The sequence below is a fragment of the Megalops cyprinoides genome, chromosome 3, assembly GCF_013368585.1.
Source record: "Megalops cyprinoides isolate fMegCyp1 chromosome 3, fMegCyp1.pri, whole genome shotgun sequence".
NCBI lineage: Eukaryota > Metazoa > Chordata > Actinopteri > Elopiformes > Megalopidae > Megalops > Megalops cyprinoides.
Window position 1 is genome coordinate 46,838,299 of NC_050585.1, and position 13,930 is coordinate 46,852,228.

General features: G+C 44.1%; 1 protein-coding gene across 1 annotated transcript; it reads left to right on the top strand.

Annotated features, from left to right (window-relative positions):
* The first annotated feature begins 7,101 nt into the window (after positions 1–7,101).
* cldn2 (claudin 2) lies at positions 7,102–8,551 on the top strand. The gene has a single exon (XM_036525051.1). The coding sequence runs from the start codon at positions 7,436–7,438 to the stop codon at positions 8,261–8,263; it is 828 nt and encodes a 275-aa protein (XP_036380944.1). The 5' UTR covers positions 7,102–7,435; the 3' UTR covers positions 8,264–8,551.
* Positions 8,552–13,930: the final 5,379 nt, after the last annotated feature.

Below are 13,930 nucleotides of genomic sequence, written 5' to 3' on the forward strand. Positions count from 1 at the left end.
CGGCTTGTAACCAAAAGGGTGTTGGTTCACCTACCCACTGGGGCACTGTTCCTGTACCCTTGGATGAGGCACTTAACCCAGAAGTGCCTCAGTAAATATCCAACTGTATGAATGGATAACATGTAAAAATTCTAGCCTATCTCTGTCACTCTGGATACGAACATCTGCTAAAGGACAATAGAAAAAGTGTCACTGACATTAAATTTGTACCATTCCCACAGCTTGTCAATATTAAGTGAGTGTGAGATGAACTATCTGTGACTGTGGGTGTGTTTTTAGAGGTTGAATGTTTGCTTTTGTGTGTGTATATAAGGGTAAAGGTCAGAGGCAGAATCTGTAGGTGCTGATCTGGGAATACTGACCCTAGTTTGAGAGCTGCAGGATTTTTCTCCTGAAGGTGACCAGAGTGAAGTATTCACTGAAACTAAAGTTATCTATCTGTGACTGTAGGTGTGTTTTTACCAGCAGTCTGACCCCTGTCCTGGGTCACAGAGTCCAGTGCTGTACCCAGGGCTGCACAGGCCTCAGTGTGACCCTGCTACTCTCACTCTTACACCTCTGCACAGATTGGGGAGGTGTTGGGATGACACCACCCCCTCACACCTCCACAGGCACACTCCATGGCCCACATCCCCCCCCTCTCCCAGCACCTTGTTAGACTGAATCTCACCTCCAGGAGAAAAAGCCTGCAGCTCCCAGCCTGGAGACACTATTCCCAGATCAGCACCTACAGATTCCACCACTGACCTTTACCCTTATACACACACACACACACACACACACACAGGTACACGCCATTATTTCAGTAGCACAAATAGACAATGAATGGACAGGGTGCAGATTCTGATGAGATTCTACATCAAAGTACATCAGTGCTTATTTGTGTGGGGTCAGTGGTCTTGTGTGTGTTTCTGTGTAGAGAGCAGAGGTTAAAAGGTGTGTGCATAAGGGTAAAGGTCAGTGGTAGAGTCTGTAGGTGCTGATCTGGGAATAGTGTCTCCAGGCTGGGAGCTGTGGGCTTTTTCTCCTGGAGGTGAGATTCAGTCTAACAAGGTGCTGGGAGAGAGGGGGGCAGTGTGGGCCATGGAGTGTGCCTGTGGAGGTGTGAGGAGGTGGTGTTATCCTAACACCTCCCCGATCTGTGCAGGGTTGTGAGGCGTGGCCAGGAGTGAGAATAGCAGGGTCACACTGAGGCCTGTGCAGCCCTGGGTACAGCACTGGACTCTGTGACCCAGGACAGGGGTCAGACTGCTGGTAAAAACACACCCACAGTCATAGATAGTTCATTTCAAAAACACCTAATGCAGATAAGATCTGGGAATGGTACACATTTCACATGCAGCATATGTTCTCTGTAATAATGTAGAAGCGGTATACAGGTACACAAACAAGTACATTAGCATTAGACAACCCTCACATAATGCAACAACTGAACAGCTTATTATTGGAGATAATAACATTCAAAGTGATCATCTCGGTAAAATACATGGCATTTTGGAGGGTCATAGGAAGAAAGCCTTGTCACCTCAGCTGGTCTCAGGATGAAAATGTAATGAACGACTACCAGAAGGAGTATGCTGAAGAGGCATGTAGACTATGAACCTCAACTATTCAGGTTACAGCAAGGATAATATCCTTCTCACCTCAGTTTCATGCATGGCCGTAATACTCTGCATGTCTCTGATGGTACTTTTGATGCAATTAACTGATTGCATTATTTATTTCGAAATGTCTTGGTCCACAATGGTGTCCAAGAATGATAACCAAAAAGCAACAAAGAAGCCCATCATCTTTATGTTGGGGAGTTAGATTAAGTGAGATTATGTGAATAGCATTTATCATTCTATATCAGTGGCCCTTGGTGTAAATTGGAAAACATTTTGAACAACCGGAAAGCTAGAATATCGATTAGTGCATTTTAGAGAATTCCCTTGTCATACCAAACAATATGTATGTACAATTTATAACGAGATATGTATATGCTTATGAGGCCATCAAACAATGCTACATGTTTTTGGCAGATGTCACTGATGTGACGTCACTTCTCTATGCATGGACGTCCCAATGCAGAGGTTGGACATTATAGTATTTTGGGTTTTTCTGGTCTCTTTTTTGCAGCTGCTGTTTGCAGGTGTGATATAGCCACCCTAAAGCACCTGCAGTGTGTTTTCTGACGGAAATGTGGGGGAAAGTCAGAGCATTAGTGTGGTTCGCTGCAGAGGATACCGCACGATTGGAGGCGTGGCAACGTCGCATCTTGACAGGAATTTCCTCTTTTAGACAGCAAGCGCATCAAAAAATCCACAGAGCGCAAGGGGAGCAGGTGCTTAGCCTCACTTTACTGATTCAACCTGTGAGTCAATTTTCCTTTTTCACTGGTGATACTCTGTTGTGTTTCATCATTATTATTGGTTATATAGCTGCACAATATCAGCATACGGTGTCTCATCTGATTGTTAAGACATTTGTCAAAATGATAAGAGGCATTTATATGTAGATGAAGGAAAGCTTTTTTCCATTATATTAATTTATTGTAAATATGTTTATAATGCTTGATAACCACACACCTTCATTTAATGTTCATTAACTTACGATTTCATAGGTATTTCCCAAAATGATGAAGTGATTAAAAGATGCATTGTCAGTGTGTACTGAAAAATTACATTATCATTATCATTACAGATTTGTCATTTCTGATGTTCATATTTAAGGATGCACAATGTTTTTATTTTAAAAATACATTAGATTTCCTTTATGTTATTTCTCTTAGGCTTTGTTAATAAGCCTCCTATGACAAGTTTAGGACTACACAAGAGCACCCAACGAAACTTGTGACCATACTGAGTCGATAATGCAACCAGGATTCAATGCCAGTTGGACACAGCACTGGACTCTGTGACCCAGGACAGGGGTCAGACTGCTGGTAAAAACACACTCGCATTCATAGATACTTCACTTCACACTCACTTAATATTGACAAGCTCTGGGAATGGTACGCATTTAGCGTGAGGGACACTTTCTTTGAAATCACATCAGAGGGGTAAACGACATACAAACATTACACATCAAACACGTGACAACAGAACAAAGCATGTACACGTGAGACGCTACTAAAAGCGATTCTTTTTATAAAAGGTATGTCATTATGGAGGAAGACAGCCTTGTCACTTTAGATGTGGTGATGTGGCCTCAGCATGACAATGTACAGAATACAGCTGTAAGAAAACATATGTTCAGTAGGCTTGGACAAATTGTTAACCTGATCTATTAAATGCTTTGAAAACCAAGAGAAGAAAATCAAGCAAATAAATGACAGGAGAAGAGTGAAATGATTTCAATAGAGCAATATTTTGATTCTACTGGAGGCCTGGTAAAGTTTCTAAAAGTGGAAAGGTTGACCATGTCGAGGGTTATCCCATGGCATTTATGTGCACATCTACTTGTTGGAGCTCCATATAATGGATGCCATATTACACACAGTAGGGGTCATTATTTCAGCTGCATGAATGAACAGCGTGAGTGAAGGTGACTGCATGTCTCTTATGAAGAACTCACAGCATTGGATTTTCCCAAAAAATACTTTCTGAACCACAGGTATATGAGATCCTGTTCATGAGCTTCTACATCACTGCTTATTTATGTGGGTCAATGGCATTACGGGTGAGTTTATGTGTAGAGAATAGAGGTTGAATGTTTGCTTTTGTGTGTGTATATAAGGGTAAAGGTCAGAGGTAGAATCTGTAGGTGCTGATCTGGGAATACTGACCCTAGTTTGAGAGCTGCAGGATTTTTCTCCTGAAGCTGACCGGAGTGATGTATTCACTGAAACTAAAGTGATCTATCTGTGACTGTGGGTGTGTTTTTACCAGCAGTCTGACCCCTGTCCTGGGTCACAGAGTCCAGTGCTGTACCCAGGGCTGCACAGGCCTCAGTGTGACCCTGCTATTCTCACTCCTGGCCATGCCTCACACCTCTGCACAGATTGGGGAGGTGTTGGGATGACACCACCCCCTCACACCTCCACAGGCACACTCCAGAGCCCACATTACCCCCCCCTCTCCCAGCACCTTGTTAGACTGAATCTCACCTCCAGGAGAAAAATCCTGCAGCTCTCAGGCTAGGGTCACTATTCCCAGATCAGCACCTACATACTCTACCTCCGACCTTTACCCTTATACATACACACAAGCACACACACACACTCAACCTCTGTTCTATACACACAAACAGGCGCAAGGACACTGTTCCCACATAAATGAATAGTAATATAGAATACACACACACACACACACAAGACCATAGACACACCCATAAGTAGAACTGATCATTTCCAGATGTCTTTTAGTATCTATGTATTTACATAAAATGCTGACAGGTGGACTACTCTGGCTGAGCAAATCTGCTAGACTTCCACTGCACTTTAAATGAAGCAAGTTTCACTTGGGCAATCCAAAGGAAGAAGAATAAATGATTTTCAGATTGTTGTCAATTCATAATAAATTGTGTAGTCCAATGAAGTAATGGTATTATTAACAAAAGAGTCTGCAAACAGTGAAGATACCCCAGAAGGCCATAAAATCCAGAGCAAAAATACAAATATGACAGTTAGCTCCTCCCTGTGTTTGTAGGCACACACTGCAACTTTAAAAACCCCATATTCCATCAATCCGGTTCATTGTAGTTACAGTGCAGCTTTTGAAGAGAAATCTTGGCAGCGTTATTTGTGTTTCTTTTGTTGTCCGGCAGGACATTGAAAAGTCTCAATATTATTGTGCTGTAATAAGGTTACTATTTGTATAAAGTCCTTTAACAAAGTTAGTCTTGTTTCAGATTTTTCAGATAGTGAAATTAAATAGGGATCACATCAACTACACAGTAAGATGTTAACAGCTACATGAAATAAAAGGCACAAAAATTGACCCTCATTTTGATCCAGGACCTCATATGAGGTAGCGTGCTTGTATTTTCTTCTGCCTAGATGGCAAGGCTGTAATTATACCATGCCAGGTCAGAGGAGACCATAGACCTGAACAGATTCACAATGGCCACAGCTCACATAGGGAGAGGGGATTTCAAAGCAGTGGGGGGGCCCAGAATTAATTTGGGGTAACAGTCATGGAAATCCCCTGAATATATCTGTTGAACAGCTGATAACTAATGTATGATGAATTTCCAGCTCTTTCTCAAGCTAATCTTGTTAAATGCAGAGCTAATGTTAGTGTCCAGTCTGTGAGGCTAAAATTTGGTCTGTGAGGAAAAAATAAAATGATTCTCCTCCATGGTGATGCTGTGGTAGTGAATTAACATCTCCAGGTCTCTCGACAATGATGCCGTTTCCCAGCCTGCAAGCAGACAGACTCTCTAAAGATGGTGCTACAATTACCATGGAAACGGAAAACCACCCTTGCACTGGACTTGGTCCTGATTGGTCATAATCCTGAAAACGTATCAAATAAATAATGTAACAAAACAAGGAAATCGAGTTAGTTATGAATTCATCCGACGGCAAAGTTTGAGCACCTTGGCCCATGCAATCTAGTTGTCCAAAATTTAATGTGTAAAATGTATCATTTTTCAGACTCACATTCTGAGTCTGAGGTGCAGGAGTCAGCCTGCACGGAGACCCTAACCAGCTTGGTCGCCCGGGGTTCCCCCTGTGTGCACCATTCTAATGAACTTGCGTAGGCATCGACCTTTGGTCAGTCGCCCCGAAGCAGAGAGCAGATTAGGAGTTAAGATCATTACACTGCCGGTAACACGTGAGCTGTGATTAAGCAAAATTAGGGGAAGAGGTGGGATATGATCCAGGCAGAGAGCTGTGCCGAGCAACCCCCCCCCCCCCCCCCCCCCCCCCACACACACACACACACACACCCACACACACGCTCCCCACAGACACACACCCATGCACTGCTACCCTTGATGTGTGTCTGACTCTTTTTCCAGCAGCACCATCCACCTGTCCGCAGTCCACCAGGACGTTGCTACGGTATGTACGTGTGTGTGTGTGCCTGTGCCACTTTCCAAGTCTGTCCTTTTCCCCTAAACCTGTCTAAGCTATTTAAGCCTCTTGACCAATGTACAAAACTTTGTTCATTTGAGTCCCTGCTGCACTTTTCCTGCTCGGACTGGATCCATCCTTCACGACCGTCTTCTCTTCTTGCCTGTTATTTTCTCCATCTGCTTTTTCCTCTCCCTGTGTTTCTCAAATAGACGCAAAAAAAGCAGTACCCATGAGGGAGAGTATTTTAAGAAGGGAAGTCTTGATTACTGACTAAGCTTTACAGATGTCCGTGATAGAAATCCACTGGTGAATTAGATCAGAGCTGTTCAGACTCAAAGCCTGTCATGATCCTATAGCCTAACTCCATGATCTGCTCACTGTTGAGAAGGGCTTATACACCATTGCCCTGGATGGGTTAAACTCGCTTACATCCTTTCAGTGCTTGGAAACTGCTTTCACCCTAAGTGATCTTGCATAAATTAAATCAAAACATTATGTCATTAAATATATATCCAAAATGATAGGAAAAAATTGGTTTTACAATAAAGCTCTCCTCCAAGATCACACATCATCAACCTACATATTGTGCTATGTCATAAGATATTTAAGTGTTGTTACAACAGGATACAATTAATTATTAGTATTACTTTAGCAATGCTGTGCAAATGACCTCAGCAATATTTCAATTGCTGTTCAGACAAAATTAGCATATTTACATTGAGCATGATGAAAATAAACAGCATATTCAGAATGTGAACTCCGATTCGTCTTTAGTAGCTCTATGTTATTTAGCTCAGCCTTGGTTGGAGTTTAGTGCTTCCCCCTCACCAGTGTACCTCTCTTTGCATCTTAGACTGCAAAAGTTCATATGAGGCATACCCAGTTCTCTTGTTCTGTCTCTCTTTGTCCAACAGAGGGCGGCAGAGAGGATGTGCATGGCCCTGGCTGCCCTGTGCTGTTGGCCTTGTTTTTGGCATGGGGGTACCAAAGGTCTGTTTTGGGAGATGCGAGATGAGTGAATGTTTAACCCTCCGCACATGGTGATGTGTATTTACGTGGACACTGGGAGGTAGGATCCTAATATTTAGAGAGGGACAGTGTGGGCACAGGCAGATGGGACAGAGAGGAGAGATCTGAGGGGAGCGTGACAGATTGTGACTCTTATCCTAATAAACCTGAAAGACCAGAGAAGGGAGAGGAGGTGCAAAACGGAGAGGGTTTAGGAGTGAACAGACCACACAGAAGGCACACGCAGGTGCAGGAGTGTGAAAAAATGACGTGGAAAGTGTAACAGGGGATACCTTAGGGGCTTAGTGCAAGCTTAACGGGAAGGGTCACCGAGCGCTCCAGAGAGCGAGATCAGCGCATGTGTCAGAGAGGGGAGGGGCGCGCGAGCTCGGCAGACCGGTGTTTTGGGACGAGTCGGCGGCCATGGGCTCGGCGTCGCTGGAGCTGATGGGCTTCTTCCTGGGCCTCCTGGGCATGGTGGGGACGCTGGTGGCCACCGTGCTGCCCTACTGGCGGACCTCCGCCTTCATCGGCTCCAACATCGTGACGGCGGTGGTCAACATGAAGGGCCTGTGGATGGAGTGCGTGCACCAGAGCACCGGCACCTTCCAGTGTGAGACGTACAACTCCATGCTGGCGCTGCCCTCCGACCTGCAGGCCTCCCGCGCCATGATGGTCATCTCCACCGTGCTGTCCGTGCTCGGCTGCGCCACCTCCAGCCTGGGTATGCAGTGTACCGTCTGCCTGGACGGCACGGCGGAGAAGCCCAAGGTGGCCGGCGCCGGGGGCTGCTTCTTCCTGCTGGCCGGCCTCTTCTGCCTGATCCCGGTGTCCTGGACCACGCACGAGGTGGTGCAGACCTTCTACCACCCAAACCTGCCCACCAGCTACAAGTTCGAGCTGGGCGAATGCCTCTTCGTGGGCCTGGCCTCGGCGCTGATGTCCATGCTGGGCGGGGGGTTACTGTGTGTGTCCTGCTGCGAGGGACAGGATGGGCGGAGAGGGACCCGGAGGCCCGGGGGTGGGTACCCCTACCCGGACCGCGCCGCCTCCTTCCCCAGGGCCACCCCCCACACCATGACATACCGCAACCCCACTCTGCAGACGGGGGTCAACACTGTTACCAAGACCCAGACCCAAAACGCCAGCCATGCCAGCACCAGCAGCCAGTCCAGCTTTCCCATCCAGGAGCTGAAGAAATCGCCCCGCCACAACGCCGCGTCTGGCTACGATGTCACGGGCTACGTCTGACGCTGCCTTCAGCTCTACCTCTCTGTGCTTCTGTCTTTGTCTTGTTAGCGCTGAGAGAGCTTTCGGTGTCAGTAGGAGACCCTACTGATACAGCTGAGATCGTTATTCCTTTCAACGGCCCAGAGAGAAATCATGTCAAATCTTTTAAGAAGCAACTGAAAAGACCACTACCCTAGGGGTGACCCATAAAAGACGGGAGGAATTCCTGGTGAGCAGTGAGCCACAAAGGAAGAATGGCTCACAGACATTCTCTGAAGCACGCTCTTACCACAAAGTTGTGCCCCCTGGTAAAAGAACAAGATAATCTAACAAAAGGCACTTCTGTGAATGAACTAAATGATTAAATCATTACTTCTCTCTGCTCCGGTCCAACCGTGTCCTTCCATGGGGAGATAAGGGCCGCGGTGCAGGCAGCCTGGGCTTATAATTTACAGGAGACTTTCTCCTGTTCAGGATCACAGTTTCTGAATCTAATAGTCCGCAAGGACAGTTCGGGGATCAAGCATAATTACAGAACTGAAAATCAATGAATGTGCCTGTTGAAATTTAATGTTGGTACTGTGGAAGTCTGTTACAGCTGTTATTACTTCTGTATAGACATATACTTCTCATTTATATTTGATAGTTGTAACTGCCAAGGTCTCCATTGCTGAACTATTAAAAAAATCTGTGTTACTTTTACAGGGGTTAATTGTTTCTTAAATGCGAGGGCCAATAATATGGGACAATTATCACTGGTAATTATTCTTTTGATTAACTGGAATTCATAAATGGTTGCAATGAAGCTATTGATGTTGTTATTATTAAAATTTCTCGTGTCCTTAAAAGTTAGAGTGCTGGTTGTCTGTACAAATTCAGATGGTTCACATACAAAGGCAGGGTGGGGGTGGGGGTGGGAGGGGGGATTATCCAAACAAATATCAGAGTGGGAGCAACAGTGAAAGTTAAACCCTTTCTCTCCAACAAGGTGGAGAGGATGTACATTTCTCATTGCTGTGACAGGCCTGTGTCTTGTGTCAATGACCTACTGTAACACTGCTGCCCTAGGCTTCCAATAAGTTTTACCTCAGGATACAGCTCTCCATTTCAGGGTTCAGCCCTTCTTAACTAATTACATTATTACATTACATTATTGCCATTTAGCAGACACTCACATCCAGAGCAATATGCATTGGATTGGATAGTTTTCTTACAATGTTATCTACTTGTATAGCTGGGTATTTACTGAGGCAATTGTGGGGGAAGTACTTAACCCAAAGGTACAACAGCAGTGCCCCAGTGGGAACCTTTTGGTTATGAGTTCTGCTCCTTAACTATTACACTACACTACACTACACTACACTACACTACACTGCCACCGTCTCTTAGGTTCGTGTTATGGTCATGCTGATGACAATGAAAAGTATGACTCTTGCTCCGATCTTTGCTGAATTGGAACATTATGTTGAAACAACATTTAAATGGCATCTTAAAATAATGAAAAACAACATTGCAGATCTGTGTAGGAGGATTGACAATATCCACTCAAAATGTTCATTATGGCTAAATGACTTAAGACTGGAGCAGACCTCTGACAATCAGTGACCATTCACAGGTCCGCATCAGGCGGGCAGGCCCAGTCAGCCGTGGCCAAAGTACAGCCAGAGCAAACAGACAGCTTCCTCCTATCTCTGCAGCAGTGGGTCAGGCCTTATCGCTCGTGTGTGCTCAAAACACGAAAGAGAGCAAACAGTGATTAAAAAAGGAAAGAAAGCTAAGGTGCAGGTGCACAAGGCTAAGCAAGCAGAGAAGAGAAACTCTCCCCGATCGATAGTTTCATCAAGCGATGCGCGCATTGCGGTCAGCTGCTATCCAGTGTAGGTCATACGGAGATGGCCGGGTGACCAGATGGCCGGGTTACAGGGATGGGTGCAGTGCCATGTCCAGTACTGTACAGGGTGACTAGTAATGGCCCTTGGCATTTATTTAACCTCTTTACAAGTCCAGGTGAGCAACCTGAGTTTATAGGACTTGATTGGCGTTCTTATCCTTTCCATGTAGCTGTGGTTCAGTTATTGCTAACAGAGAAAAAGAAAAGCTCAAGACCCCAGGACACCTTACCTCTCTTACATACACAGAAAAGAAATACCACATGCTCTCTCTCTCTCACAAACACACAAACACACACACACACACACACACACACAAAACCTAATTTTAGCAATCTCAGACCATTTCCAGGATTATAGCAATTTAAAAGGAATGGAATGAGATGGATTATGGTGAAGTATGACCCATTAACGTAATTAGTGTTTTGAAACAAACCTCTCATCATATTTGCTCTTTTGTAGTCCGTTGAATGAGGTTAAGGACTATGAAATAGCTAAAACATACACATAGACTGGGATACATATAAAAACTCTGACAGTTTGTCAGGGAACATTTTGTAATAAAAATATGTAGCATGCAATGTGTTGAACGCAAAATTGAGAGAGAGATGATTGTTTAAAAACCAACTACAGTATAATGGCACTAATAATAGGACTTTGTTTACTGTGTAGAGCATTGAAGAGCCTGGCCACAAATGCTCAGTATGTGACCTACTTTACTTTGTACCAGCTGTGTGAGAGGCCAGTGAATGGATCAGGGAGGGCCTGAAGTCATCCTGGATTGAGCCTCAGCTCTCTAGTGGATCCCTGTGATCCATGACAGGGATGTGGGAGAAGAGTTCCTGTTCTGATCCCATCAGAACTGGTGACTTCTTATTGGGTTCTGCCTCATGCCTATGGTGTTGTAGCTGATATCCTGTGGACTTGGGTTAGGCAGCTTGGAGGATGAGACAGATAGAGAGGCTAAGGATAGAGATGAAGGGAGAGAAATGCTAGTGTAGCTGAGCGGTCTTCATGGAGGTCAAGGTTCAAATCCCCCCACTGCCACTTTTTGGGCAGCACTGTAGCATAGTGGTAAGCAGCAGGGCTTGTAACTGAAAGGTTGCTGGTCTGATTCCTCACTGCAGCACTGGTGTTGTACCCTTGGGAAAGTAACTCAACTCCCAATTGCCTCAGTATAACATCCAGCCGAATGAATGGATAACATGTAAAAACTGTAATCTAGGTATGTCACTCTGGATAAGAGCATCTGCTAACTGACAATAATGTAATGCAATGATGTAAAATGCGTGCATTTCAGAGCAGAGTGCAGTTACCAAAGAGTTAAATACCATAAAGCTAAATAGAGTACAGGGTGCAGTTACCATATATACCCACAGGGGGCGTTAAGTCAGGTACATTCACACTGTGGCTCTGGGAGCTGCTCTCCAACTGCTTTCTTGTTCTTTCTTTTTACCCTGGAATAAAAAAAAAAAAACACTGTATATGCAGGAACTTCAAATGCAGTCATGCCCATGACCAAAGTGATTAACTTTACTGCCAAGAGTAAATACACAAATAAATATAAGCTATGTAAGGGTATCACGGATAAGGGAGTCTGCCAAAGGAATAAATAAAAATAATGGGTCACACAGATGCTTTACTGAGGTTATTGTCTTAGCTCAGGTGGCAGATGGAAGAACTACCATGATAAATATAGGACATGGTGTGCATAAACCAGTTCCAACCACACCTATTGTTTTCAGCTAGGATCTATATATATACAAACCCATCCAAAGCCCCACATGTTTTTTCCTTACTCTTCTAAATGGTAGCTACAGGTTCAATACTTCATCATTTAGAAATATGACAAACAAAGGCCTTTTATCAGCACTTATGATTTTCAAAAGAAAAATGCAACTGTTTTCTATTTCCATTGGACTGGCTCTGTTGAAAAATATATTTGCCAGCTTCCCTAATAGTACATTTTCCTCTTGAAATCAGTATGGCAAGGACACAACATTTATTTCAGGTTAAACTGCCTCCCTCCCAGAAAATCTGTTGTTACAATAGTATCTAACATACTCCCCTCCAATTTGCTTTTTAACCATTTCAATCATCTGCAGTGCCACCTAGTGACGTGTATACATATTACAACCAGAAATTCCCAAAACGCACTTTTCTAATCATTCTTTGCACGCATCTTTACCATCTCGCATATGACATAAAACTCACAGCACGACTGAACAGGCCGGTGTTGCACTAATTTAATTTTCAGAAAACATTATTTTTCAGTAAAACTTAAAAATGACAAGTTAAACAAACTGAGTGATGTGCTCCGAATGATGACTTTAGAAATAGGCAAGACAGAGAAAAGTATAAGTGATTTATAAGTGAATATTTGACACTGGCACTCGAATGATGGCAAAATACATGAAAATACATGACATGAAATGAAAATTAACTGAGAGTTCTGCATACTACCTCCAACACAATATTCCACTGGAACTATACAGTATGTAGAGCTTGTTTATTGCCAACATACATTTTGTCATTTCCCAAATAGCTGTCAACTCCAATTAAACTTCCATTCAATTGATTTGAATTGCATAAAAACTTTCTGCTGAACAAATAAATAAATAAGTAAACACATGCTATGACCTCTTGCAGAACACAGTAACTTTTGCAACCCCAATCCAGTTATAATCTGCCCCCCTGTGGGCAATTGCAGCACTGCACATACTGTATAAAGAATCCAACGTGCCACTTTTTTTAAGAACTCGCAAAGGAAGTCAATAGAGCTATTTCCACGTGATGTTTAACGTGGCAAAATATCCTATTTATATTACGCCTGCCACTCATGGTGATGGGGTGTGCATTCAGAAGTCCATGTTAGCCAGTTAGTAGACCTAAAACAACAAACTGCGTCAGTGTGAAGTTTACATCTTGAAATGGTTCCACATACTTTATTGCTCTATGCCGACATTTCATCAAGCATTAACATTCTTTCTCCCCTGCAATGGGTTCCTCTGGAGTGAAGCAGATGCAGTGAAAATGCATTGTCATTAGGTGCATTTTAAACACTGACACTTGCAAGTCATGTCCTGACATGTCTGTAACACGACCAGACAGATCCTATCAGGTATAACATGAAATTACAAAAATACAGATATATCTATTAGATTATTGTCATTTAGCAGATGCTCTTATCCAGAGCGCCTTGCATAGGTTACAAGTTTATACATTTATACAGCTGGATATTTACTGAGGCAATTCTAGGTCAAGTACCTTGCCCAAGGGTACAACAGCAGCAGCCCAGCGGGGAATCAAGCCAGAAACCTTTCGGTTACAAGTTTGGCGCCTTACCTTGATGCCACACTGCTCTCTGTGCCATGAGAGATTTTGTACTGCACTCTGTAATCATAGTACTAGTGAAGAGGTAAGTTGCATAAAAGTTACTGCTGTAAATTCTGACACATACACGCTCCCCCCCCCCCGAGTACAGAGAGAAGTGGTCTAAATTAATCACAAAGGTCCTCCTCCAGCAGCAGTGCTAAGTGGGAGGTCACGCTCTGCTACTTCTACATGCGGCCGCTTGGACCCGAGGATCCGAGGGTAGTTGTGAATTTAGCCTGCGACTGCACGCGACCACCCGTGTTAAGCCGCCGCTTTCCATTTGCGGCGACCCACCCCCTTCTGTTTGTTTTCAATGTCTGACATGTCGTGGGAGTAATAAACGCAATGAAGTGTGACGCACACTCTGGGAGGAGGTATCTCGTGGGACACTCCCAGTCATGATATAGGAGACGACGGAGACAGT

What these genes read in the sequence shown, in the direction of transcription:
- cldn2 (XM_036525051.1), top strand. Translation starts at nt 7,436, where the DNA reads ATGGGCTCGGCGTCGCTGGAGCTGATGGGCTTCTTCCTGGGCCTCCTG.